The sequence below is a fragment of the Megascapheus bottae genome, chromosome 1 (assembly GCF_031878675.1).
Source record: "Megascapheus bottae isolate mThoBot1 chromosome 1, mThoBot2.hap1, whole genome shotgun sequence".
In the NCBI taxonomy this organism is placed as follows: domain Eukaryota; kingdom Metazoa; phylum Chordata; class Mammalia; order Rodentia; family Geomyidae; genus Megascapheus; species Megascapheus bottae.
The window spans coordinates 105376962-105401031 of record NC_143509.1 but is presented as its reverse complement, the minus strand read 5'-3'; the positions used below and the strand labels follow the sequence as shown (position 1 = coordinate 105401031).

At 63.0% G+C, this 24070-nt stretch overlaps 1 protein-coding gene across 1 annotated transcript; it reads right to left on the bottom strand.

Annotated features, from left to right (window-relative positions):
- Nucleotides 1-536: 536 nt before the first annotated feature.
- Nucleotides 537-22298, bottom strand: Col6a2 (collagen type VI alpha 2 chain). The gene is made up of 28 exons (XM_090350787.1): nucleotides 22200-22298; nucleotides 16417-16565; nucleotides 15732-16330; nucleotides 15549-15569; nucleotides 14344-14409; nucleotides 13096-13149; nucleotides 12962-13006; nucleotides 12679-12705; nucleotides 12434-12460; nucleotides 12301-12345; nucleotides 11930-11983; nucleotides 11501-11563; nucleotides 10995-11057; nucleotides 10676-10765; nucleotides 10186-10248; nucleotides 9790-9852; nucleotides 9510-9572; nucleotides 9091-9153; nucleotides 8653-8703; nucleotides 8313-8348; nucleotides 7909-7971; nucleotides 6926-6988; nucleotides 6751-6786; nucleotides 6505-6550; nucleotides 6227-6379; nucleotides 5483-5935; nucleotides 5362-5400; nucleotides 537-1488 (listed from the first exon to the last, which is right to left on the bottom strand). Exons 2-28 carry the CDS (start codon nucleotides 16550-16552, stop codon nucleotides 893-895), a joined length of 3078 nt encoding a protein of 1025 aa, XP_090206913.1. The 5' UTR covers nucleotides 16553-16565; nucleotides 22200-22298; the 3' UTR covers nucleotides 537-892.
- Nucleotides 22299-24070: the final 1772 nt, after the last annotated feature.

Here is a 24070-nt window from a genome sequence, read left to right as displayed (position 1 = left end):
GGAGGCCTCTGTAACGGGGCTGGGATAGAGCCCAGGACCTCAGGGGCAAGCCTCCAGCTGGCAAGTGCAGCCCAGCCCATGACGTGAGACTCGGGGCCTTGCAAGCTGTGCACCCAGGTGAGCATCTCTGACAACAAGCAGGTTACCCACCCTGGGAGCTGGCAATCCCGTGTGGAGCCCCCTAAGGTGAGAAGGAAAGGCCTAGCAGCCCAAGAGAACACCATCACTCGACTGCAAAATAAAATATCTGTCTGGCTACCATCTGTCTTGTCCACCCACCATCCACACAGCCTTTGTTCCTTCACAGGTGCCCTGTGCGGATCACTGGAGCATTGGAGAGTGCTCTGCCTGGCACTGGGGACAGAAGAACTAAAGACACAAGTGTTTTCAGCTCAGGGCTGACCAGCCAGCAGTTCAGGCTCAGGCTGGACAACCGGTCCGGGCCTGTGGTGTCAGCAGCGTGAGTGTCCTCCCAGAGGCCCAAGTGGTGAGAGGAAGGCTGGGGGTAGGATCCTGCTGGCACCAGGAAACAGGGATGGGTTACAAGCCTTTATTGGGCACAGTGTGTGACACGGGCTCTCGTGAGCTCACAGGGGAAAGCAGGCTGTGCCAAGGCCCAGGGTGGGCTGGCAGAAGAGGCTGTGGGGAGGGGCTGCATGGTGGGGGAGGGGTCGAGAGCTGGGGAGCAGTGACAGGGGTCAGGAGAGTGGCCGGGGGGGGGGCCACCGGGGCTCAGGATACGGGCAAGATGGAGAGGGAGGGACACCCAAGGTCGCTGGAGGCGGGCAGGGGCTTTCCACAGCCACAAGGACCTGTGTGCAGACCCACTGGGCCCAGCGGGGCTGGAGTCCCGTTAGCACCAGGAGTGGGTGGCGGGCAGGGGTGCCAGCCGCTAACAGATCCAGCGGATGAACCTGTCAAAGAAGCCGGGCTGTGCCAGGCTGTCGAAGTCCTTCTCCCGGAAGATGGCGGCCCTGTCGCCCAGGCTGATCTTGGTGAGCACGTCCATGTCCACGTCGCTGCCCACGGCCACCACAGTGGGCACCACGTTCTGCTTGCGCATGGAGTGCAGGGCCTCCTCCAGGCTGTGGTTGCCCGTGACGCCGTCAGTGAGAAAGACGAAGTTCAGCTCGGCCAGGCGCCGGGCCCCGCGTGCGCCGCGCACCACGTCGTTGATGGCGCCCACCACGCCCGTGCCCACGTGTGAGAAGGAGTTGAGGTAGGTGGCGTTGCCCAGCGCCTCGCGGATGGCGGCGGGGTCGGAGCTCAGCGGGAAGACCACGAGCTGCTCCCGGGGACCTCCGAACTGCAGCAGCGCCAGGCGGGCGCGCAGCGGGTCGTCATCGCCCTGTGCCAGGGGCAGGCGCAGCACCACCTCCTCCACAAAGCGCAGCGCCTTGTGGAAATTCCGCTCACCCAGCCGCTCCGAGCCGTCCAGCAGGAAGACCACGTCCACCGGGCGCTGTGCACACTGGGCCACCGACAGCTCTGCAGGGGAGACGCTCGTGGGTGCGGGCCCAGGCCAGGGCAGATCCTCCCATCCTCACCCACCCACCCGTGCAGACGCCTGGCCTCCGAGGGGTCTCCACAAATGGCAGGGACCTATGGACAGTGGGTCCTACCGAGGGTGGGGCCCTGCGGGGGACGAGGCCCCCGCAGGGAAGCCTGGTAGGGGACCCTCGCTCCTGCACATCAGAGACGGCGGGTGGGACCGATCCACACCTCTGGGTGTGCAGCAGGGCCTGGTCCACGGGAGAGGGCAGGGAGGCGCTGCTCTCCACAGGCGTCAGCTCCGCAACTCACCCCCATGCTGGAAAGTCCCAAGAACTGGGACTCTGGGGAGTCCCCTCACAGACAGACAGTGGAGACCAGACACACTGCCAGAGGCCCCGGCACAGGGATCCATTCCCGGTCCCCACTCCCAGCCGGTGGCCAGGCACTCCCTTTCTATACTCAGCTCTCTTGAAGCTTGTTGAACACCTCTGGCCAGGGCCGCGAGGGTCTGCCTGCACCCCAAGAACTTGCTGAGAGTGCCCAGTATGTTCCCAGGCAGCACGGGTCACCCCAACCCCTCTGAACTGACAAACATTCTCAGGGCTGTCACCAAAGGCACCAAGACAGGTACGCAGTGGGGTGGTTGGCTCCAGGGAGTTTTCTCAACACACCAGCAGCCACGGGAAACCGGAGGAAGAGGCAACGGAGATGCAAGTGGTTGTCTGTCCCCCCCCCGTCTGCGCGAGGGGCCCCTTCTCCTGTCTGCATTTCCTCCCCAGCAGGAAGTCTGGCTTGGCTGCCCTGCGTCGTCGTGGAGCAGGGGATTTGGCCCTCCTGGACTATGGTGTCCCTGCTTGGGCGAGCCACCCCGGCCTCACCCGAGCTGCATCCGAGCTCACCACTGGGGCAGGGGCTGTGCTGGGGGTTCCTTGGCTCAGGCAGCCTGAGGGCAGCAAAGGTTCTGCCCTGTGGTGTACCCAGCTACGTCAAGGCTGGGCTGTGGCGCCCCAGGCTGGCAGGCCTGGGCATTGCGCCTAGAGGGTGTGATGCTGGCTCAGAAGCCCTGAGTTAGCACCTCCAGGCTGCTTTCCCACAGTGCCTGGTGGCCAAAAGACACAGGTGTCCCCAAACACAGGGCCAGTGCCCGTTCTTCAGCAGACCAGACTCCTGCCTCTTCCCGGACCTGTATCTGCGGCACCACCTGAAGTGGCTGCCCAAGGCTGAGACTGTACCCCCTCCTCCACAGATGTCCAAACATGGGACAGCTCGGATGGATGGAGTGGCGCTGTCAGCTGAATGGCTTCTTGAAGAAGCCTATGCCCTAAGCACAGACGCCTGCCGAGGTGATGCATGGGACAAAGAAGGAACTCGAGATGTGAGCATTCTGGCCTTAAATTCAAGCATTGCTGCCTTGAATAAGAAGGAGGAGGAGACACTGAGAGAGATGATGAGAAGGTGATGCTGGAATGATGTATCCCCCCACCAACACAGTGGCTCTTCCTGGGCCTGGAAGAAGCAGGAAGAGCCCCGAGCCTCACAGAAGAGAGGAGAGTGGGGCCCTAAACACCCTTCTGGCCTGAGGAGAAGAGTGCATGGCTGTTGCCTTGGGCCCTAAGAACAGCAGGGAAGGGTCAGCTGACTACGGGGCAGCAGAGGCCACTGCGTCTCTGGGTCGCCTGTGCCCTCACTGTGCACAGCAGGGGAGGGGTCAGCTGACTGCGGGACAGCCAGGGCCTCAGCAGAGCGTCAGCGCCGCCTCGGGGTCGCCTGTGATGTCTCTGTGCACCAGCTTAAAGGTATCAATGAAGAGCTGCATCCAATCCTGCCGTTCCACCCCCGTGGCAAACTTGGCCCGTTCTGCAGTGTAGACCATCACAGCCACCAGCTGGGAGTAGGCGGCCGGGTCCTGCGTGAACTCCGTGGTGTTTAGCAACTGCTGGATCAGGGGGACAGTCCTGGGGAAGCTGGGGTCTGGACCCTCTTCCGTTCGGAGGAAGGTGACCGGGGCCTCGTTCCCGGGCCTCAGTCCATCTGCAAGGGAGGGTCCAGAGAAGGCTTTGAGGGCCTTGGTGTGCAAGGGGCCTCCGGCCTCCTCAGGTCTCTCTGCAGAGAGCAGTTGGGACGGCGGTGAGGGAGGGTGAGTAGCCCCTGGGAGGCAGGTGGGCCGAGGAGCCAGGGCCCTGGCCTGGACAGGAGGTGGGCAGGAGTGGGAAAACTGGCACAAAGCAGCCCTGCCAAAGAGAGAGCCCTGGCCTTGCCGCACTACGCCCAGACCTGGAGGGAAACGGCACAGAACAGCTCTGCCCAGCCCCACGCAGAGAAGGCGGCAGACACGAACTCTCCCAGTTCAAGGCCATGTTCTAGGAAGAGCCAGCTCCTGAGGGCCCTCCAGCCTGGCTGGAGGACCGGAGGACAGAGCGGGGTCCAGGGAACACCCTGCCCCTTTCTCTGTCTCTGCTCCTCTTTTTCTGGGTCTCTGCCTTTCTCCTGCGGCCTCTCCTCTTCCTGATCTCCGTGTCTCTGTCCCCTTCCCTCTATCTGGTCCCAGGGCCCCCTGCAGAGGGAGGGCCTCACTCTGGAAGCTTCTTAGTCAGATTTGCTCTATTGTCTCTGGTCAAAAAGAGATAAGCAGACGCAGGGCACTTTGAGGGTTGCGGGCCCTCGTCCTCTGGGTGTCGCTGAGCCTGAGATGTTGGCAAGGGAGCTCACCCAGGACGCTGCACCGATGCCTTCTAACAACACAGCTGCGCCCTGTGCCCTGGCCACCGCGCTAACGTACCTTGAAAGTCACATAGCTATCAAGGAAGGCGAGCTTTGCTAAGCTCAGAAGAGAGGGGCCAGGTGGCTAGGAGGGGGGCGGTGTCCTCACATCGTCCATGCTCCGGAGTGGGGGTGCCTCGAGGTAGGCCTGCCCCGCCCAGTCCTGGAGCCATTTCTCCCAGATGTCACCATCATGTCACCAGGTACAAGCCCGACACAGCCCTCAGCAGCTGCAGATCAACTCCTCCTCAGCAAGACACTGCAGGTGTGTGGTGGCAGATGCTTTGGCCTGCCAGAGGCCCTGCTCACTGGAGCCTGGCCAGGCCCAAGGAGGCCACAGTGTCACCCTCACCTTCTGGCATCCCCAGAAAACTGTAAGGAACCCCCCTGGCCAGGCAACTTCCCCCTGGGTGTTCTGTCTGAACAGGGGGAGGGTCTGGACCCCCCCGGGGCGAGGCGTCTGTATATTCTCATGCAAGCAGGGCACAGGCTTGGCGGAGCCAGGGTGAGGAGCAGGGCCGCCTGCCCAGGCCTCCCAGGTCCCAGGACAAGGCTGCCGACGCTGCATCCCTCAGCCCCAGGGTCCAGCCCCTCTGTCGCATTACCCTGGGGGTCAGATGCCCACTGTGCATTCCTCAAATGCCGCTGGCAGGTTAGGAGGGAGGATGGGGGCAGCGGAATGGGTCGTCGGGCGTATTTTATGTTAGCCATTTCAGCAGGACTTCCTCCCCAGAGACCCAGAGCCCTCAGGCCCTCGGGAGCTGTACGGCCCTGGCTTTGTCTGATCCCCGTCCTGCAGTGAGCAACCTCGAGGCCTATGGATAAGGCTCCCCCCGAGCTGCAACGCCTTTGAGAGCAGCAGCTGAGAGCCAAGCGCAGCCAGGCCAGCACCGCCTCCTTCAGGAGTTGCGGGTGCCCCAGACGCCTCCGTGCCGTCCCCTCCTCCCCGCCGTGGCCCTGAGGCCAGTCTCCCCGAGGAGACGCCTCTCTCGTGGCATCCTCTCGTGGCACGCCCTGGGCCGGGCTCGCCCGGAGCCCCCTCCCTGGCAGCCCGGAGGAGGAGGCCGGCGCTCTGCCAGCCTCAGGGGCGTCGGGGACCCCCGTTACCTGTTTGGCAGGGAAGCTCTGGGCACACGATCTGGGGGTCTGGAAGAGAGGGCAGGGGTGAGCCAGGCTCTGCGGCTGGCGGGGCTGCATGGGGCGCCCGCTCACCCTGGCGCTCGCTCACCGGGGCAGAGCACGTCCTCCATGTCGTCGATGAACTTCTCGGCCACCAGGTCGGAGAAGAGCGTCATGTTCCGCACCTGCTGGGGCTTGTCGCAGGCGATGGAGAAGAGGTTCTCGCTCTCGTGCCGCTCGTGGAACATGTCCCCGATGCCGATGGCCGTCACCGTCACGTCGCGGTCGCACAGCGCCCGCAGGTGCAGGTCGTCGTCCCGGGGGTCGTGGCGGCCGTCCGTGATCACCACGGCGAACACGCGCGTCTTCTGGCGCCGGCTCTCCTTGATGAGCTGGTTGTAGGCGAACTTGAGGGCCGAGGGCGTCCAGGTGCCGCCCGCGATCCACTCCAGGTTCTTCACCGCCTCCTTGAAGGCGGACAGCGAGTCGATGCGCTCGTCGTCCAGCTGGATGGCTTCGAAGGTGCCCTCGTGGCTGTACTGCACGACGCCCACGCGGGTCCCTGCGGAGGAGGGCGGGGTGAGGGGCTGGGGGAGTGGGGGCGGGAGGGCGGGGCGAGGGGTGGAGGGGAGTGGGGGGCGGGAGGGTGGGGTGAGGGGCTGGGGGAGTGGGGGGCGGGAGGGCAGGGCGAGGGGTGGGGGGAGTGGGGGGTGGGACAGCCCCCAGCCCCAAGCTCCCACCCGGCCACCTCACACGCGCGTCCCTGTGGCCAAGGTGGCACAGCAAGGCCTCTGCTCCTCCAGGACAGGCCGGTCGCCGCCCTGCGGCCTCCGCCGCCCTCCTGGCCGCTGACCTGTCTCTGACTTGGGGTCCTTGGCGATGGCCCCCAGCCTGTTGACCACGTTGATCACAAAGTTCTTCTCCAGGGTGAAGTTGGTGTAGCCAATGCTCTCAGAGCTGTCGATGACGAAGACCACGTCCAGAGCCCCGCAGCGCTTCTCGCAGTCTGGGGACAGGTGGGTAGGGTCAGGGGGTGCAGTGGGGGGCAGGGTGGGGGCAGAGGTGGCCCCTCGCCTGTGGGGCTTACGCTCCCGGCAGCTGCACACAGACCCGAGGCGCCGGCACACTCACCACAGCACCCGCAGGTCTCCCGCACGTAGGTCATGACGTCGCACTCCTGCAATGCACAAGGGCATGTCTCGTGGGGCTCTGGTCCCCACACCTCAGCATCTGGGTCCACCGGGGCTGCAGGTGGGGGCACCGCTGCCCCAGCATCTCCGGGCCTCACCCCTGCCACATGCCCCCTTTGGCTGCCCTGGTGTGGGAGGAAGAGGCTGCTTCCGAGCCTGGCCCTGCCCTGCTCCACTTGGCACCTACCGTGAGGCCGGGGTCTCCAGGGGGCCCGGGTTCACCCTAGAGGAGGGGGACCATGGTGAGCGGCCAGAGCTGCGAGGCCAGTGCACACAACCGTAGGCCCACTGTGTGCAGAACTGAAGGCTGGTGTGCTCAGGCCTGGCTGGCCAGTGAGGGGGAGGACATGGAGATGGCCTACCTCAGGTCCTGGGCTGCCTTGAGGTCCCCGCGGGCCTGGCTCACCAGGTGGCCCAGGGTCTGCCTGAGGAAGAACAGGCAAGGGGCTCAGTGAGGACTCCACATCCCAGGGGAGTCCTGGGAGCATGGGGGTGGGTGGTGTGTGAATGTGTCACCCCAACAGTTAGTCTGTGTGTCCTGAGCTGCTGCTGTCAGAGCCTGGCCTGCCACAGCATCCACAGTGGCTCAGATGGCATCGGAGGTGGTTCATGATGACCCATGCCATTCTGTCTCCATAGCCATCTGCTTGTTCTCCCCCACAACTCCCCATATGCATCTACCCATTTATCTGTCATCTGTCCATCTACATATCACCGTCTGCTTCCCCATCCATCCATCCACCCATCCACCCATCCACCCATCCACCCATCCATCCACCCACCCATCCACCCATCCATCCACCCATCCACCCACCCATCCATCCATCCATCCACCCATCCATCCATCCACCCACGCATCCATCCATCCGTCCACCCACACATCTACCCATCCATCCATCCACCCACACATCCACCCACCCATCCATCCATTCATCCATCCATCCATCCACCCACCCATCCACCCATTCCCTGTGGATCACTTGCCATCACTTGTTCATGTGTATTTTTCTGTCTCTCACCTAAGCTGTCAGCCTGTCCATCCACTGTCTATCACTCTCTGCACTCTGTCTTACGCTTGCTCAGTATCCTGGTTGGTGGTAGGACTTGGAGATGGACAGGACATGAACCTGGCCCATGCCAAGGAGTCCCTGAGCAGTGATGATGGCTACCGTGTGGAGTGGCACAGAGGTGAGGGGTGATGGGGAGGAAGAGGAGCCCCTGAACTTGGCCAGGTGCCAGGCAGGCTGGTGTCCTCTTGGGGAGTCTTAGAGGGCCAGTCAGCTTGAAGGCCCTCGCTGCTGTTCTGTCCCAGTGGCTGGGGTGGCTGGGTGAAGAAGGCACTTACAGGCTCTCCCTTCTCTCCTTTCCTTCCAGGTGCTCCTTTCAGGCCAAAGTCTCCCCGGCCTCCCTGTGACACAGGACACATGGTGAGCCCTGTGCAGTGCAGAGCTGTCTGTCTATTCCCAGTCCACCCCATAAGCCCCTGGAAGATCCAGCAGGGCCAGGCAGGCTTCCTGCTGGAGCAGCCTCTGCAGTCACTGCTGCTAAGAGCAACACAAACGGTTTTTCAAGTAAGCCTGCGCGTGCCTGGAAAGGGACACAGATGTGTCTGCAGTAGCTCCCGGCACCCAGCAGTGCCTGTGCAGCTGGCCTGGGGCAGGGACGTGGCTACAGAGATGAGGTGTGCTGCCCTGAACACAGTGAACCATGCAGGCAGTCCCTCTACCGGATGGGGTGGGGCCAGCATACCTCAGGGCCTTGGGGGCCAGGTTCACCTTTTTCTCCCTGTGAAATAGGCAAAGTCCAGATCAGTTGCTTGGCCACAGATTACGTCAGAGCTGAGCCCACCCTCACAGTGAGTGGGGCGCTGGAGTTCATGCAGAAGCTCACTCCTGTGCCCATCAGCGGGCGGGGCCCGTGACCGCTGGCCCTTCTGTCTCCTGCTGTGAGCTGGATCTGCCCTTGCACTCATGGTTCCCGTGCCCTCCTGGCCCCTCCATGTTCTGTACAAGAGGCCTGAGGGGGCGGCGAAAGCCTCAGGGACCCCCAGCCCCACCCTCCACCCCATCTCATGCCATGCAAGACTTACAGGTATCCCCCGGGGTCCTGGGTAGCTGAAGCCAGGCCTGCCGGGGTCTCCCTGGAAGAGACAGCTGAGTCAGCTGGGGTGAAGGGAGAACGTGGGTGGGGGTGACGCCCAGTGAGGATGGGGGCAGGGGCGCTTTGTGCTGGCTGTAGGGTCTGTGGGGTCAGCCCGGCCTCTGCTTGGCAGTGGGAGGTGGAGGGCCCAGGCTGCAGCTCACACTGCACATGGCCACTCAGCCTGGGGCCTGTCTTGAGGAGGGCCAGCTCTCCCGGCCTGGGGTGGGGCAGGGGTCCAGCTCGCTGCAGCCAGGTATAGTGGCTCTGCTGCTCCCACCCAGGAGCTGGGAGCATGGGGCTCAGCAGGCCCCTCAGCCCCCCAGTGCCCAGGCCGCCCTTGGCTGCCTCTGCTGGGGCCCCTCCCCGTGTGCTGTGGGGCACGTACCTTGGGGCCAGGCTGTCCTGAGTCTCCTCGGGGCCCGGCATCCCCAGGGTCTCCCCGAGACCCCTGAGTACAGGAGAGAAAGCAGAGTCAGCACACCCATGGAACGGGGTTGGTCGGTACCCAGCCCGTGTTTACCGGCCACACTGGCCACAGGACTGTCCCCAGCTCCTGGGGCACCCTAGGGCCTGAGGTCCGGGGTCCTCCCTGTGGGAGGCCCACCTGGGTGGAGAGGGCCAGAGGCCCGCTGCAGGGCAGAAGGAGGCCAGGCCCTGGTCCCACCACCTGCGCTACCACGTGGATGGCAACTAGTGGGCAGCCGTCCTCCACAGACGGAAGCCCACACACGGAGCAGGGAGGGGAGTGGATGGAGGGCAAAGGGCAGGGCCTGGCCGCAGGGCTCCAGGTGCCCTGCTACTGACCTGCTTCCCAGGCTCCCCCAGAGTCCCCTGGGGACCTCTGGGTCCAGGCAATCCTCGGTCTCCCTGCAAACGGAAGGCGACAGTGGGTTTCTCTGGGCACGCATCTCAGGTGTCTGACATCAACCTGGGATGGCCAGGTGCCAGGGGAGGGAATAGTGCCACACCGGCCCTCAGGTCCCAGCCTGGCCAGGGGGCCTGTCCCTGGGGCAGTCTGGCTGGGCACAGCCCCCTTTGCTGGGGCCCGAGGGGCCAGCCCTCTGCTCCCCTCCCCTTTACGTACCTTGGCTCCTTTGTTGCCCACTTCTCCAGCCAGGCCCCGGGGCCCCTCTGGGCCAGGGTCTCCCTGTGAGAGGAAAGGTGACCGGTTCCTGTTGTGGATGGTCTGGTGCTTTCAAGAGGCAGTGTGACCAGGGGCGTGTGGGGTGGGGGTCTGAGAGCCAGGCCTGGAGAGAGGCGTCCAGCCTGGAGGCCGTGCATGGCACGCACGGGAGCGGGAGCCCTTCCAGGCCACGGTGGGAGCTGGGAGTGGGGACCCTGCCGACAGCCTCGCATAAGGGTGAGACCACAGGACGCTTGTTCTGGTGGGTGAGGGTAGGGTCTGCCCACCGAGGGTCCCTGGGTCCCAGGCTCAGATGCAGACAGGGACAGGGCCCCCGGCTTCTCCGCGCTGACTCACCTTCTCCCCCTTGGGGCCATCACTGCCTGGGCCGCCCTTGGTTCCAGGGTCTCCCCTGCGCCCCTGGGGAGAGCATGGACATGGCGTGGTGAGCCTCACATTGCTCCACAGGCCAGGCTCCGGGCCGGTGAAGCCATGCTGGTCACCCGAGACCTGACCGCACTGCCCAGGACTCCGGCTGTGAGGCCCCAAGTGTGAGGCTCCCTCCAGGCCTCAGTGTGGGCTCACAGGTGCTGCCTCGGGGGTCATATTGTGAGCAGAGGCCAGACGGTGTTTGAGTGGCATGAGCAGGGTGTGGCTGGGGCTGTGAGGTTGCCCTGGCCACTCGTATCCCTCAAACCATCCTCTCTGCGGTCAGCCTTGGGGTCTGCTCCCCCCCTGAGCTCGGCCCTCTGGGAGACCTGCAGGAGGGGCAGGGGCCGCTGTGTGGGCCCGCCGGGGTCTGCCTGGCCCTGAGGATCGCTTCTCGGGTTTGGAGCGTTGAACTCACCGGCTCGCCTTTGGGTCCACGAGGCCCAGGCCCTCCCTTGGCCCCCTTCACACCTGGACTTCCAGGGGCTCCACTGCTGCCTCGATAGCCCTGTGGAGTAGAGGACAGTTCAGCCATGGCCAGGAGCAGGCCCGGCCGTCATCCAGCAGGTCATCTGCCCAGCACGGCAGATACTGAATGTGTCCCCTTCCACATCCAGATGGCCCTGGCAGCGGTGGACCCAGAGCTGGCACATGTTGGTCCCCCCTGCTGCTCCCATGCCCTAGCACAGACCAGTGTGGATGGCCTCCTGAAGGTGAGAGGACAGCAGGCAACTCACCTTGCTTCCTTTGTCCCCAGGGTCTCCTGGGGGCCCCCTGCGTCCGGGGCGGCCGGAGTCTCCCTGTAATGATTGGAGAAGGGGTCAACCTCTGCTCCTCCAGGACCCAGCGTGGAGGCCTGGGGGACAGGTGCCTCCTCTGTGCCCAACTCACATCCTTGGAGTCCCAGGGGTCAGAAATGTGGGGGAGGCTGAGTGCCAGCTTGGAGCCCAGTGTGAGGGGCTCTGAACTTAACGGGGCAGGAACGCTGTGTGAGGATTCTATCTGTGACAGTTGCCATGGACGGGGCCTGGGGTCAGGAGGACATTATGGTACAGGGCATCTTGAGTGCAGGCTCCCAGAGTCAGGGTGTCTGCCTTGAGACGGACAGTCCGGGACCCCAGAGCCTCAGAAGGCTCCGCAGGCACCCAGGGTCTCCCCACGGGGTTCTACAGCTCGAGATGAGATGGGTCCCTGAGGGTGGTGCCCTGCCCAACCGAGTGCATGCCTTGTGTTAGGCCCCTACCTTGGCACCTTGGTCTCCTCGCTCTCCTGGGCTTCCGGCTTCTCCTGGGTACCCATCAGGGCCCTGAGAAGGTGAGAAGAGCTGGAGACGGGGCTCTGCCCTGGGTAACCTCTGCTCCTCCCTCTGAGCCAGAACCACTGCTGTGGGGCCAGGGTACAGTGCTAACTCGGACACTGTGGGGTCCCGCCACAGTGGGCAGTGGGGCAGCTCACCGACACAAAGCCCCAGAGCAGCTCCCCACCGCCCAGGACCCTGGTGAGCGTTCCCTGGCCCTAAGCCCCGACGCCTGGAGGGTGCCTGACCCCAGGCAACCCTGGCTGGGGTCCGGACGTGGCGGGGAGTGTCTAGGCGGGGGAGCCCTGGGGGTCCAGCCCTGCCAGGTGTCCTTGTGTCCTTCCCACCCTCAGACTGCGAGTGCCCAGGGCTTACTCGGTTTCCTGTGTCTCCCTTGCAGCCAGGGGGTCCGATGCGGCCCAGTTTGCCCTGGAGGGAAGGTGGAATGTCAGAGGGGATTCGGGAGGCTGTGGGAGCTAGTTCTGGGGCACTCAGGCCACTATGGTGGGGCTGAATGCCACGAGGATGCGCCTGGGCGATTCTCTGAGGGCCGCAGGGCGTTCGCACAGTGCAGGCAGCCGCCAGGCCAGCCAGGGCTTGGGCAGAGGGCTCCCTGCATGGGTGTGCTTGTGTGTGTACATGCATGTGCACACCCACACGCACAGGCATGCCTGTGTGCAGTGCCCATGTGACCACGAGCGTGTAGGAGTGTGTGTACACGTGTGAGGGCGGGGGGATCGCTCTACCTTCTGTCCATCGGTTCCATTCTTGCCGGCCAGGCCAGGCGCCCCCTGGAAAGGGAAAGAGAAGGGACACATTAGTCCCAATTCTTGTCCCCTCTGAGCGACAAGAAGTGGGCACACACCCCACCCAGCTTACCTTGCGACCATCTGCTCCAAATTCACCCTGGGCAGAAGGAAAGAGAGGCATTAGCTGAGTCTCCCGGCACCACAGACACTGCCGTCTCTGGGTGTGCGCTGAAGTCCTCGGGCCGATGGAGAGCCCCAGAAGCGCAGCCCCTACAGTGGCCCAGGAACATCCCCCGAAGGGCGACAGGCAGCAGTGCGAGCCCAGTCGATGGGCCCACGGCATCCGCTCAAGGTCTTGTTCAGATTGGAACTCACCTTCTCTCCTTTGAAGCCAGGAGCGCCCTGTGCAGGGAGAGCAAGGACAGGGCATTAGAAGGGGCAGCTTGGGAGGCACTGGGCCCTAGGGAGGGCTGGGGGGCCCTGTGGGCAGGCTGTGTATAGCCTGGAGGTTGGAGGTGGCTCCGAGCAGGAGGCTTCTCCCCCTAGAGGTGCGTCACCACGAGTGGCACAGGCGGGCCTCCCCTACCCAGCCTGGCCTGCCTCAGGCCCGCCCTTGCCAGCCCCCGTCCAGCCCCACACAGGGCCCACAGGAACTTACCTTGGGTCCTGGGAATCCAATGGGGCCTTCGATGCCTGGGTCTCCCTAGGGAGGAGGAGAACAGGAGCTGGAAGGTCATCCCAGCAAGGGTGCCGGGGCACTGGGGGGGGGCGAGGGCGGGGTGGGAAGCTTACCTGTCGCCCCTTCTGCCCGGGCTCTCCTGGCTCTCCCATGTTGCCCTTGGCACCCTAAAAGCAGAGGACAAGGACAGGGAAGCTGAGGCGGAGTGGGAGAGGCAGGTAAGGAGTCCTGGCACCATTGCTGGCTGCTTTCCAGACGGGGACATCCCAGAGTGGGCTCGGCCGCCCTGCAGGGCCCGGCTCCGGGGAGACCCGTTTCACTTCTCCCTCTCTGAGCCCTTGTGGGCAGTTACTTCTCCACAGAGCTGACCAGCCATGGCACGAGCGCGGCTCCCAGGGTGGAGACGCCTGCCGAGCCTCCGAGCCAGCCAGCAGCCGTCCTGTCCATGTGGGAGCTGCCGCCCCAGGTGTCCACTGAGGCCCACTTGATCACCACGGCAATGCCAGCTCTCCTCGGGGGGGGGGGCAGCGTGGGTGGGGTGACTACAGAGGATTCTTTAGAGAGATCAGGACTTCAGAAAGCATCCGGGGAATTAAAATGTCAGCCTGTATGATGCGGGGTTTCACTAAATAAAGGTGAGTTTACTTCTGGTTTCAGTGTAAAGAGGGACAAAGGAGAGGGGAAGAATTAGGAGGTCAGAAGGAGAGTGGAGAGAGGACAGGTGAGGCGCCAGGGGCTCTCAGGGCTCCTGGCTTTTCCCTGCTCTGGGACCTGCCTTACTGTGGCTGGCCAAGGCTGTCCCAAGAGGCAGATTCATGCCCAGCCATGTAGGACGGCTCTCCCTTGGACAACTAGTGGACTAACACTCTCTTTGGGGGGAAAAGATTGAGGCTACTTTATAGTAACTTCCTGTTGGTGAAAGCCTGGTCTTTAAAGCCTGGCTTCTTTCTCTTTCCCTGCCTTTCTTTGTAGCTTTTGACAGTCCTGAGTTGATGGAGTTTCATACACTCTGAAATTTAGAAAAATGCCGATTCTCTAAACCCTGCAATCTAGTTAGCTACCAAGTGGGCTCTTTATGTTACTTAGCATCCACATTATTGACAGAAATGCATCTTTCCAAGTCATTGCTCACTTTCCAAACCATTTTATAGGGGTAGCTTGATAATTTAAAACAGGTTCTTACTATTCTCAAGATGCCATTTGAGAAGAAGTATGTAAGATCTGAATTTTGGATTCTCCAGGGCTGGGGGTCCTGAGAGCAGCTAGAGCGCAGCTGAGCCCTGATGTGGAGCGCAGGGGTGGCAGGGGCTTCGGGACGTGCAGCACTTACCTTCGAGCACTTCGGGCATTCGAGCACTTACCTTCTGTCCACGGTAGCCCTTGGGGCCTGCAGGCCCAGGGATCTCCAAGCAGCTCACCTTGTAGCACTGGAAGGAGAGCAGAGAAGGCAAATGAGCTGGGAATTAGGGCCTCAGCAGGGTACAGGCTCAGGACACTCTCAGCTGGGGATCTCAGGGAGCCCTAAAAATGCCTGTCCGGGAAAGCTCAGCCAGGATGAAGAGGCACCTGACTCAGTGTTTCAGTACCCCTGGGGGAGTGGGGGGTGACCGAGTCACATAATGACAGGTAGGATGAAGATCAAAGAGCAAGGTATGGCTGGGTACCACCTGTGTGCAGGGGTGAGCCTGCCGTGTGTGCAGGGGTGAGTGAGCCTGCCGTGTGTGGAGGTGAGTGAGCCCGCCGTGTGTGGAGGTGAGTGAGCCCGCCGTGTGTGAGGGTGAGTGAGCCCGCCGTGTGTGGGGGTGAGTGAGCCCGCCGTGTGTGGGGGTGAGTGAGCCCGCCGTGTGTGGGGGTGAGTGAGCCCGCCGTGTGTGGAGGTGAGTGAGCCCGCCGTGTGGGGGTGAGTGAGCCCGCCGTGTGCGGAGGTGAGTGAGCCTGCCGTGTGCGGACGTGAGCCTGCCGTGTGCGGAGGTGAGTGAGCCTGCCGTGTGCGGACGTGAGCCTGCCGTGTGCGGAGGTGAGTGAGCCTGCCGTGTGTGGAGGTGAGTGAGCCCGCCGTGTGGGGGTGAGTGAGCCCGCCGTGTGTGGAGGTGAGTGAGCCTGCCGTGTGCGGACGTGAGCCTGCCGTGTGCGGACGTGAGCCTGCCGTGTGCGGAGGTGAGTGAGCCTGCCGTGTGCGGACGTGAGCCTACCGTGTGCGGAGGTGAGCCTGCCATGCGTGGTGTGGCCAGACACTGCCCTGAAGTGCTTGTGAGCCGCTGTTCCAGGCCAGGGCACGCCTCTTCACCTGCTCCCCTTCCTCCCCTAGAGCTGGATCGTGGCAGGGCTCAGGTCACACACAGACCTCCAGCCTGGCTCTGACCCTCAACCTTTCCCCCTGTGCTCACGGGCGACCTCACACAGACCCTAGGCACTGATCATGCTGGCTGTGGCCCCGAGTCCTCCCTCCAGCCTCAGGCGCTGGGGCCTAACACAGGCAGACAGATGGGATTCCCTTTGCCCCTCTGCTCTGCGCCATCCTCCCGGGCCGGGGGCTGCAGCCTTCTGGAGTGGAAGGGCCGCTCACCTCCCCGTAGGCTTCGTGTTTCTGTAAGACAAAAAGACAGGGACTCTGGTTAGGAGAGCCTTGGACCCCGGTGCCCTGAGGGTCTGCGCGGAGCTCCCAGGCGGGGGTGCCCAGCCTCAGGACGGGTACACAGAGGCCTGACCGCAGCCCGGGGCCGGGGCCGGGTCTGGGGACGCCTCTCACCATGACTCTGATGATGCGGTTGATGGTGTCCTGGTCGATCTCGGGGGAGTCGGGCCTCATGGTGGCATAGTTGCTGCGGTAGAGCTCGTAGGGGGTACTGGCGATATCCCTCAGGCCCTGCTCATTCAGGTTCCGGTTGGGCGCCACGGCGAAGAGCCGGATCCCCTCCTCCCGGGCCCGCTCAGCCTGCAGCTTGATGCCCCCGCAGGGGCTGCCCGTGACGTGGCCGTCGGTGATGACCACCGCAAAGTGGACCACGCCGCGGCCCCCGTGCTGCCGGACCTCCTGCGTCATGTTGGCCAGCGCACAGTCGGTGAAGGTTCCCCTGCGGAAGGAGCGGATGCCCTGCAGGCTCTTGGTGAAGGAGGCCCGGTCGCTGCCCGGGGGGCTGAACACCTCCACCTGGTCGGAGAAGTGCAGGCCGCCGTAGCGCCAGCTCAGGGCCACCTGGTCCAGGTAGAACTCGTTCTGCAGCTGACTGATGAACTGGGGCACAAACTGCTGCATGTGGTAGAGCAGACTGTCGGTGGGGGACTGCATGGCCACACTCTCCGAGGTGTCCAGCACAAAGTACACGTTGACGGGACAGTCGGCCTTCTCTGGGGAGGGGGCCAGAACAGAGGCCGCGTCAAGGCCCGCCTGCCGCTGGCCTGCGATTCCCTGGCCCCAGGACCCCACCAGGTACCTGGGCAGTTGTTGTTCCTCTCAGAGATGGCGGTGTCGGGGGAGATGGCTTCCTGCTGCTGGCCGGAGAGAGTCCCCAGAAGGCCCCAGCACAGGAGCACAGAGAGGGGGCCCCGACACATCGTGGCTGTGGCCATGTGCCCTGAGGTGCTACAAAGGAAGTGGGCACTGTAGGGAGGCACCGGTGCCACACACGCAGCCAGCAGCAGGGGACTGCTGTCCTCTGCCCCTGTGTGGCCCGCACAGACCCGTGCTGGGGAGACCCTTCCCCACCCCTGCTGCTTAGCAGAATCAGAGCACAACAGACTCACCCGTTCTAGGGGTCAAGCTGAGGGGGGCATCCCTGCCGTCCCTGCTCCTCCACCCCAAGGTCTGCAGAGGCGACAGAGACGCTCACCCCCTGAGGGCAGCCTGGACCCTGAACATGACCAGGCCAAGCCTGCCCGCCCCCCACCGCTGGCCAGAGCTGCCAGAAACCAGTGTGGTCAGACACTGTCATCTCTGTGCCCTCAGGCCCCGTCGGACTGACCCCCCTCGGTGGATGAACTGGAGGGGAGCCAGCTGGGGGCCCTGGAGGATTCACCCCAAGTCGGGTCTCTGGGAAGCCACTGAGATGAGCATATCTTTCAGATTTTAGGCTTTTGAGCAGAGCCAGTGAACAGCATTTGGTACTAAAAGTCATCTCCTGTTGGAGTGAGGCTGTCAATGAGGGATTGTCCTACAGCTCAGGACAGAGTGATGGTGACAGGGTCAGAGGACGTTTGAGGGACAGAGCATGGAGAGGACAGACGTGCAGAGGGGACACCAAACCACGTGGAGCCAAAGACCAAGACAGCTCATCACAAAGCTGGGACTGGTGGCTTGCTCCTGTAGCCTCAGACAGTCACGAGGCTTCTAGACCCCGAGAACCAGACAGCCCAGGCAGAAAACTCTATGAGATTCTGCCTGCAATTAACCAGCAGAAAGTTGGTCTGAGGAGATGGCCCAAGTGGTAGAATGCCAACCATCAGCAAGAAGACTGAGAGTAATGCCAGCCTAGTACCCGCCCCAAACCCCCAAAACAAGACCCAAGAGGGCTTGGTGACCTGTGAGGAGGTTACAAGCTGAGGACTGTGGTTCAAAGCCAGCCTGGGCAGGAAAGTCTGTGAGACTCTTACCTCCAATTAATCGCTTAGAACAAGATGGAGGTAGAGTGCTAGCCTTGAGCAGAAAGCTCAGGGACAGTGTCCAGGTCCTGAGTTCAAGCCCCAGGACCAGCAAAAAACCAAACCAACCAAATAAAAAATAATCCAAGAACGCTCTCAAGTTACCAACCTAATTTTATGATTTCCAGAAACTAACTAGGAAATGAAAAACAACTTAAACTGACAGCTGAAAACAAAGAAGTAGTACAGGGATAAACAAACAGAAAATGTAATGGATTCTCTAAAAAAAAAAACAACAAAATTAACTTTTAGCTAAATGGACTGACATAGGAGTAGATTCAGATTGTTAAAATCACAAATGAAAGTGGGGCACTACTACCAATTCAGTTCACCCATCAGTTGACTTCTATTTAAAATGGAAACAACAGCAAGAGCAGGGAGGGCTGGGGTGTGGCCTGTCAGTGAGGCCCTAAGCTTAAATCCTAGGACGGAGCTCCTGCTCATAGCACTGTTATCCACAATGGCCAAAACTGAGGAGCCCAAGTGTCCAGTAACAGATGGAAAAACAAACCAGGGTACAGCTATGCTGGAAGATGAGCTGCTTTTAAAGATTGTTTGGATGAGTCTGCAGACATTATGAAAAACAAATCTTCCAGGCACAAAGTGACAAATGCTGTGTGACTGTGGTCCTGGTGTGTGTCTCAGGACAGGGTCCAGGCTGTGGTCCTGGTGTGTGTATCAGGACAGGGTCCAGGCTGTGGTCCTGGTGTGTGTATCAGGGGCAGAGTCCAGGCTGTGGTCCTGGTGTGTGTCTCAGGGCAGGGTCCAGGCTGGGGTCCTGGTGTGTGTCTCAGGGCAGGGTCCAGGCTGGGGTCCTGGTGTGTGTCTCAGGGCAGGGTCCGGGCTGGGGTCCTGCTGTGTGTCTCAGGACAGGGTCCGGGCTGTGGTCCTGGTGTGTGTATCAGGACAGGGTCCGGGCTGTGGTCCTGGTGTGTGTCTCAGGGCAGGGTCCAGGCTGTGGTCCTGGTGTGTGTATCAGGACAGGGTCCAGGCTGTGGTCCTGGTGTGTCTCAGGACAGGGTCCAGGCTGGGGTCCTGGTGTGTGTCTCAGGGCAGGGTCCAAGCTGGGGTCCTGGTGTGTGTATCAGGACAGGGTCCAGGCTGGGGTCCTGGTGTGTGTCTCAGGGGCAGAGTCCAGGCTGTGGTCCTGGTGTGTGTCTCAGGACAGGGTCCAGGCTGGGGTCCTGGTGTGTGTCTCAGGGCAGGGTCCAGGCTGGGGTCCTGGTGTGTGTATCAGGACAGGGTCCAGGCTGGGGTCCTGGTGTGTGTCTCAGGACAGGGTCCAGGCTGTGGTCCTGGTGTGTGTCTCAGGGCAGGGTCCAGGCTGTGGTCCTGGTGTGTGTCTCAGGACAGGGTCCAGGCTGGGGTCCTGGTATGTGTCTCAGGACAGGGTCCAGGCTGTGGTCCTGGTGTGTGTCTCAGGGCAGGGTCCAGGCTGTGGTCCTGGTGTGTGTCTCAGGACAGGGTCCAGGCTGGGGTCCTGGTGTGTGTCTCAGGGGCAGAGTCCAGGCTGTGGTCCTGGTGTGTGTCTCAGGACAGGGTCCAGGCTGGGGTCCTGGTGTGTGTTTCAGGACAGGGTCCAGGCTGTGGTCCTGGTGTGTGTCTCAGGGCAGATTCCAGGCTGTGGTCCTGGTGTGTGTCTCAGCACAGTGTCCAGGCTGTGGTCCTGGTGTGTGTCTCAGGAAAGGGTCCAGGCTGTGGTCCTGGTGTGTGTCTCAGCACAGGGTCCAGGCTGTGGTCCTGGTATGTGTCTCAGGACAGGGTCCAGGCTGTGGTCCTGGTGTGTGTCTCAGGACAGGGTCCAGGCAGGGGTCCTGGTGTGTGTCTCAGGACAGGGTCCAGGCTGTGGTCCTGGTGTGTGTCTCAGGGGCAGAGTCCAGGCTGTGGTCCTGGTGTGTGTGTCTTAGGACAGGGTCCAGGCTAAGGTCCTGGTGTGTGTATCAGGACAGGGTCCAGGCTGTGGTCCTGGTGTGTGTCTCAGGGCAGATTCCAGGCTGTGGTCCTGGTGTGTGTATCAGGACAGGGTCCAGGCTGTGGTCCTGGTGTGTGTCTCAGGGCAGATTCCAGGCTGGGGTCCTGGTGTGTGTCTCAGGACAGGGTCCAGGCTGTGGTCCTGGTGTGTGTCTCAGGGCAGATTCCAGGCTGGGGTCCTGGTGTGTGTCTCAGGACAGGGTCCAAGCTGGGGTCCTGGTGTGTGTTTCAGGGAAGGGTCCAGGCTGGGGTCCTGGTGTGTGTCTCAGGACAGGGTCCAGGCTGTGGTCCTGGTGTGTGTTTCAGGGCAGGGTCCAGGCTGGGGTCCTGGTGTGTGTCTCAGGACAGGGTCCAGGCTGGGGTCCTGGTGTGTGTCTCAGGACAGGGTCCAGGCTGTGGTCCTGGTGTGTGTTTCAGGGCAGGGTCCAGGCTGGGGTCCTGGTGTGTGTTTCAGGGCAGGGTCCAGGCTGGGGTCCTGGTGTGTGTCTCAGGACAGGGTCCAGGCTGTGGTCCTGGTGTGTGTTTCAGGGCAGGGTCCAGGCTGTGGTCCTGGTGTGTGTCTCAGGACAGGGTCCAGGCTGTGGTCCTGGTGTGTGTCTCAGGAAAGGGTCCAGGCTGGGGTCCTGGTGTGTGTCTCAGGACAGGGTCCAACTCTGATCCTGGTGTGTGTTCCAGGGCCAGGGTCCAGGCTGGGGTCCTGGTGTCTACATCAGGGTTCGGGTCTAGGGCTGTGGAGGAGCAGAATCCCAGAACCCTTGCAATTTGTGGGTGCACCTGACTTTGCCTGAAAGGACAAGAGGTCCTTGAGGGCCTCTGCAGGGTCGGGTGCAAGTGTGGGGCAAGGTGAAGGAAAGACAAAGAATCTGCTTCTCTTGAATCGCACGAGCCCTGGCTCCCGAGCCTTTCAGCAGCACGGAACGCAGTCTATGGGCGCCAAACATTTAAGCGCCTTCAGCAGCAAGAATCATGGATATTGGTTTTCTTTAAAGAAAACCCTGCGCATTCCCATTTTCTGCAGTTCATTTCTTTAAGTGTTATTTTGTGTGCCTGGATTCACAGAGGCATCGAGGCTTTGTGCTCCTCTCCTGAGAGGACACTTTTCAGGACCCTTTCAGGCCTGGCCTCCTCCTGAGATGAGGAGGAGGTGTGCCTGAGAAGACCCCTGAGCCAGCTGTGCCCACCGCCTGCCCGTGTCTGCTCTGGGGGACCTGAGTCTGGGCGGAAGGTTACGGGACATCACAACAGAGCTGCCTGAACTTCTTGGTGGCATGCTGTCCCAGCGTGTGGGGACACACCATACTCTGCCAGACAGCTGGCCAAGTGGCCTCAGGCTGTCTTACCCCTCCCAGGCCTCCACTTTCCCCAGTGTCTGCCCTCAGCAGGGGTGGTGGCCTTGAGAGGCTGCTGTCTGCCCCGAGGTCCACGGAGGGACACGCTACCCCACATAGGGGACTTGTGTTCCCCAGGTCCCCGGCCCATACGCCTCCTCTCCTGCCCACCCTCTAGCCTTTTCCTGACCAGGGAGAGACTTTTTCCCTCCCCAGGGTGCCTGCTTTGGCGCCCAGCTTGTGACAAGCAGGGGAGGCAGAGACGCCCCAGTGACTTCTCTTTTTCCTTTTTTCCTTTTTCCAGAATTGATTTGATGGGGAAAAAAAACCCACAGGGAAATCTGGGGGCTCAAGCTTTCTTTTAGGTGCCAGGTCCCCTGCTCACCTTCTGCACACCAGGCCAACTTCTGCTCGCCCCCACCACCACTCGGCCTCTGCTCACCACCACCACTACCCAGCCTCTGCTCACCTCCACCACCACCCTCTCTCTGCTCACCCCCTCCCCCTCTGCTCACCCCCTCCACCCAGCCTCTGCGCCCCTCTCCCCCTCTGCTCACCCTCCCTCTGCTCACCCCCACCACCCAGCCTCTGCTCCCCTCTCCTCCACTGGTCACCCTCCCTCTGCTCACCCCCCCACCCCTCTGCTCACCCCCCCACCCCTCTGCTCCCCCTCCCTCTGCTCCCCCCACCCCTCTGCTCCCCCTCCCTCTGCTCCCCCCACCCCTCTGCTCCCCCACCCCTGCTCCCCCCACCCCTGCTCCACCAGGGGCTGGTTTCCCTGCTGCTCTGGGTGGAAGCAGAGGTCACCCTCTCCCTGGATGTGCAGGCGCCTTGGGGGTCCAGAGTGGTGGGGGCCGAGGGTGAGAGAGGCTGTGGGTCCCCATCTTCCTCAGGCCCTGAGACTCCCCCAAGCACCGCCATCCTGGTCCTGGGTGGCGGCTGTGACCCAGCCTGGCCTGGGACTCCAGCTTCCCTGCCCGAAGAACATGGAAGCCACCCCGAGCCGCCCGCTGGGGAACCAGGGACCTCGGGGCACAGGCTGAGACCCAGGGGTGTCCACCACTGCCGGAGGTGACCGGGGAAAACCGCAAGCGGCACATTGGCCCGGGGCTGGGCGGCCCAGCTCCAAGAAGCTGGTCTCACAGAGAGTCTACGCCCCGGGTCTGGTCTCACAGGAAGCCTGCACCCCAGACCCATCCCTAGCAGAACCCGACCCCAGATCCTGCTCTGTGGCACCCCCTTCTCCCCTGGCTCCCGACGGCCTTGTGCTCACCACTCACCAGTGCAGACGTCCAGGCTCCCGTCTCGACTGCCCGGGGCTCGGGCACCGAATGGGCAGAAGGAGGAGACTGGGAGAGGGGACTGGGAGGGAGTGGAGCCACCGCCCATTTCCCCTCACCCGCCAGGGAGCTCAAGACTGCAGGGCCCGCCGCTGGGGGGCGCTGCCGACCTGTGGATGGCCTGGGGGGGGGCCGAGCCGGGGAGCCCCTCCAGACAGCGTCTTCCCCCACCCTTCCCAAGTTCCACCAAGCTCTGCCAAGCCCTTCACCAGATGTCCACGTGTGTGGAGGGTATGTCCAACCCTGTGAGGGCTCCGTGCCCTGCAGTCTTCTCCCTCCCTCCCCTACCCCCCCCCCCCCCCCCGCTTCTAGCCTTCTCCCACAGTGTCCACCTGGCTCAAGGCAGGCTTCCTGTAAGTGGGACTCCAGAGCACTGTGCAACAGCCCAGGACAGCTGCGATCCAGGGCCCCTGACCCCCCAGGGCTCAGGGACAGCTCTGGGGTGCAGGGCCCCTGACCCCCCAGGGTTCAGGGAAAGCTCTGGGGTGCAGGGTCCCTGACCCCCCAGGGCTCAGGGACAGCTCTGAGGTCCAGGGCCCCTGACCCCTCAGGGTTCAGGGACAGCTCTGGGGTGCAGGGCCCCTGACCCCTCAGGGTTCAGGGACAGCTCTGGCGTCCAGGGCCCCTGACCCCCCAGGGTTCAGGGACAGCTCTGGGGTGCAGGGTCCCTGACCCCCCAGAGTTCAGGGACAGCTCTGGGGTGCAGGGTCCCTGACCCCCCAGGGCTCAGGGACAGCTCTGAGGTCCAGGGCCCCTGACCCCTCAGGGTTCAGGGACAGCTCTAGGGTGCAGGGCCCCTGACCCCCCAGAGTTCAGGGACAGCTCTGGGGTGCAGGGTCCCTGACCCCCCAGGGCTCAGGGACAGCTCTGAGGTCCAGGGCCCCTGACCCCTCAGGGTTCAGGGACAGCTCTGGGGTACAGGGCCCCTGACCCCCCAGAGCTTAGGGACAGCTCTGGGGTGCAGGGTCCCTGACCCCCCAGGGCTCAGGGACAGCTCTGAGGTCCAGGGCCCCTGACCCCCCAGGGTTCAGGGACAGCTCTGGGGTGCAGGGCCCCTGACCCCCCAGGGTTCAGGGACAGCTCTGGGGTGCAGGGTCCCTGACCCCTCAGGGTTCAGGGACAGCTCTGGGGTGCAGGGCCCCTGACCCCTCAGGGTTCAGGGACAGCTCTGGGGTGCAGGGCCCCTGACCCCCCAGGGTTCAGGGACAGCTCTGGGGTGCAGGGTCCCTGACCCCTCAGGGTTCAGGGACAGCTCTGGGGTGCAGGGTCCCTGACCCCTCAGGGTTCAGGGACAGCTCTGGGGTGCAGGGTCCCTGACCCCTCAGGGTTCAGGGACAGCTCTGGGGTGCAGGGTCCCTGACCCCTCAGGGTTCAGGGACAGCTCTGGGGTGCAGGGTCCCTGACCCCTCAGGGTTCAGGGACAGCTCTGGGGTGCAGGGTCCCTGACCCCTCAGGGTTCAGGGACAGCTCTGGGGTGCAGGGTCCCTGACCCCTCAGGGTTCAGGGACAGCTCTGGGGTGCAGGGTCCCTGACCCCTCAGGGTTCAGGGACAGCTCTGGGGTGCAGGGTCCCTGACCCCTCAGGGTTCAGGGACAGCTCTGGGGTGCAGGGTCCCTGACCCCTCAGGGTTCAGGGACAGCTCTGGGGTGCAGGGCCCCTGACCCCCCAGGGTTCAGGGACAGCTCTGGGGTGCAGGGTCCCTGACCCCTCAGGGTTCAGGGACAGCTCTGGGGTGCAGGGTCCCTGACCCCTCAGGGTTCAGGGACAGCTCTGGGGTCCAGGGTCCCTGACCCTCCAGGGTTCAGGGACAG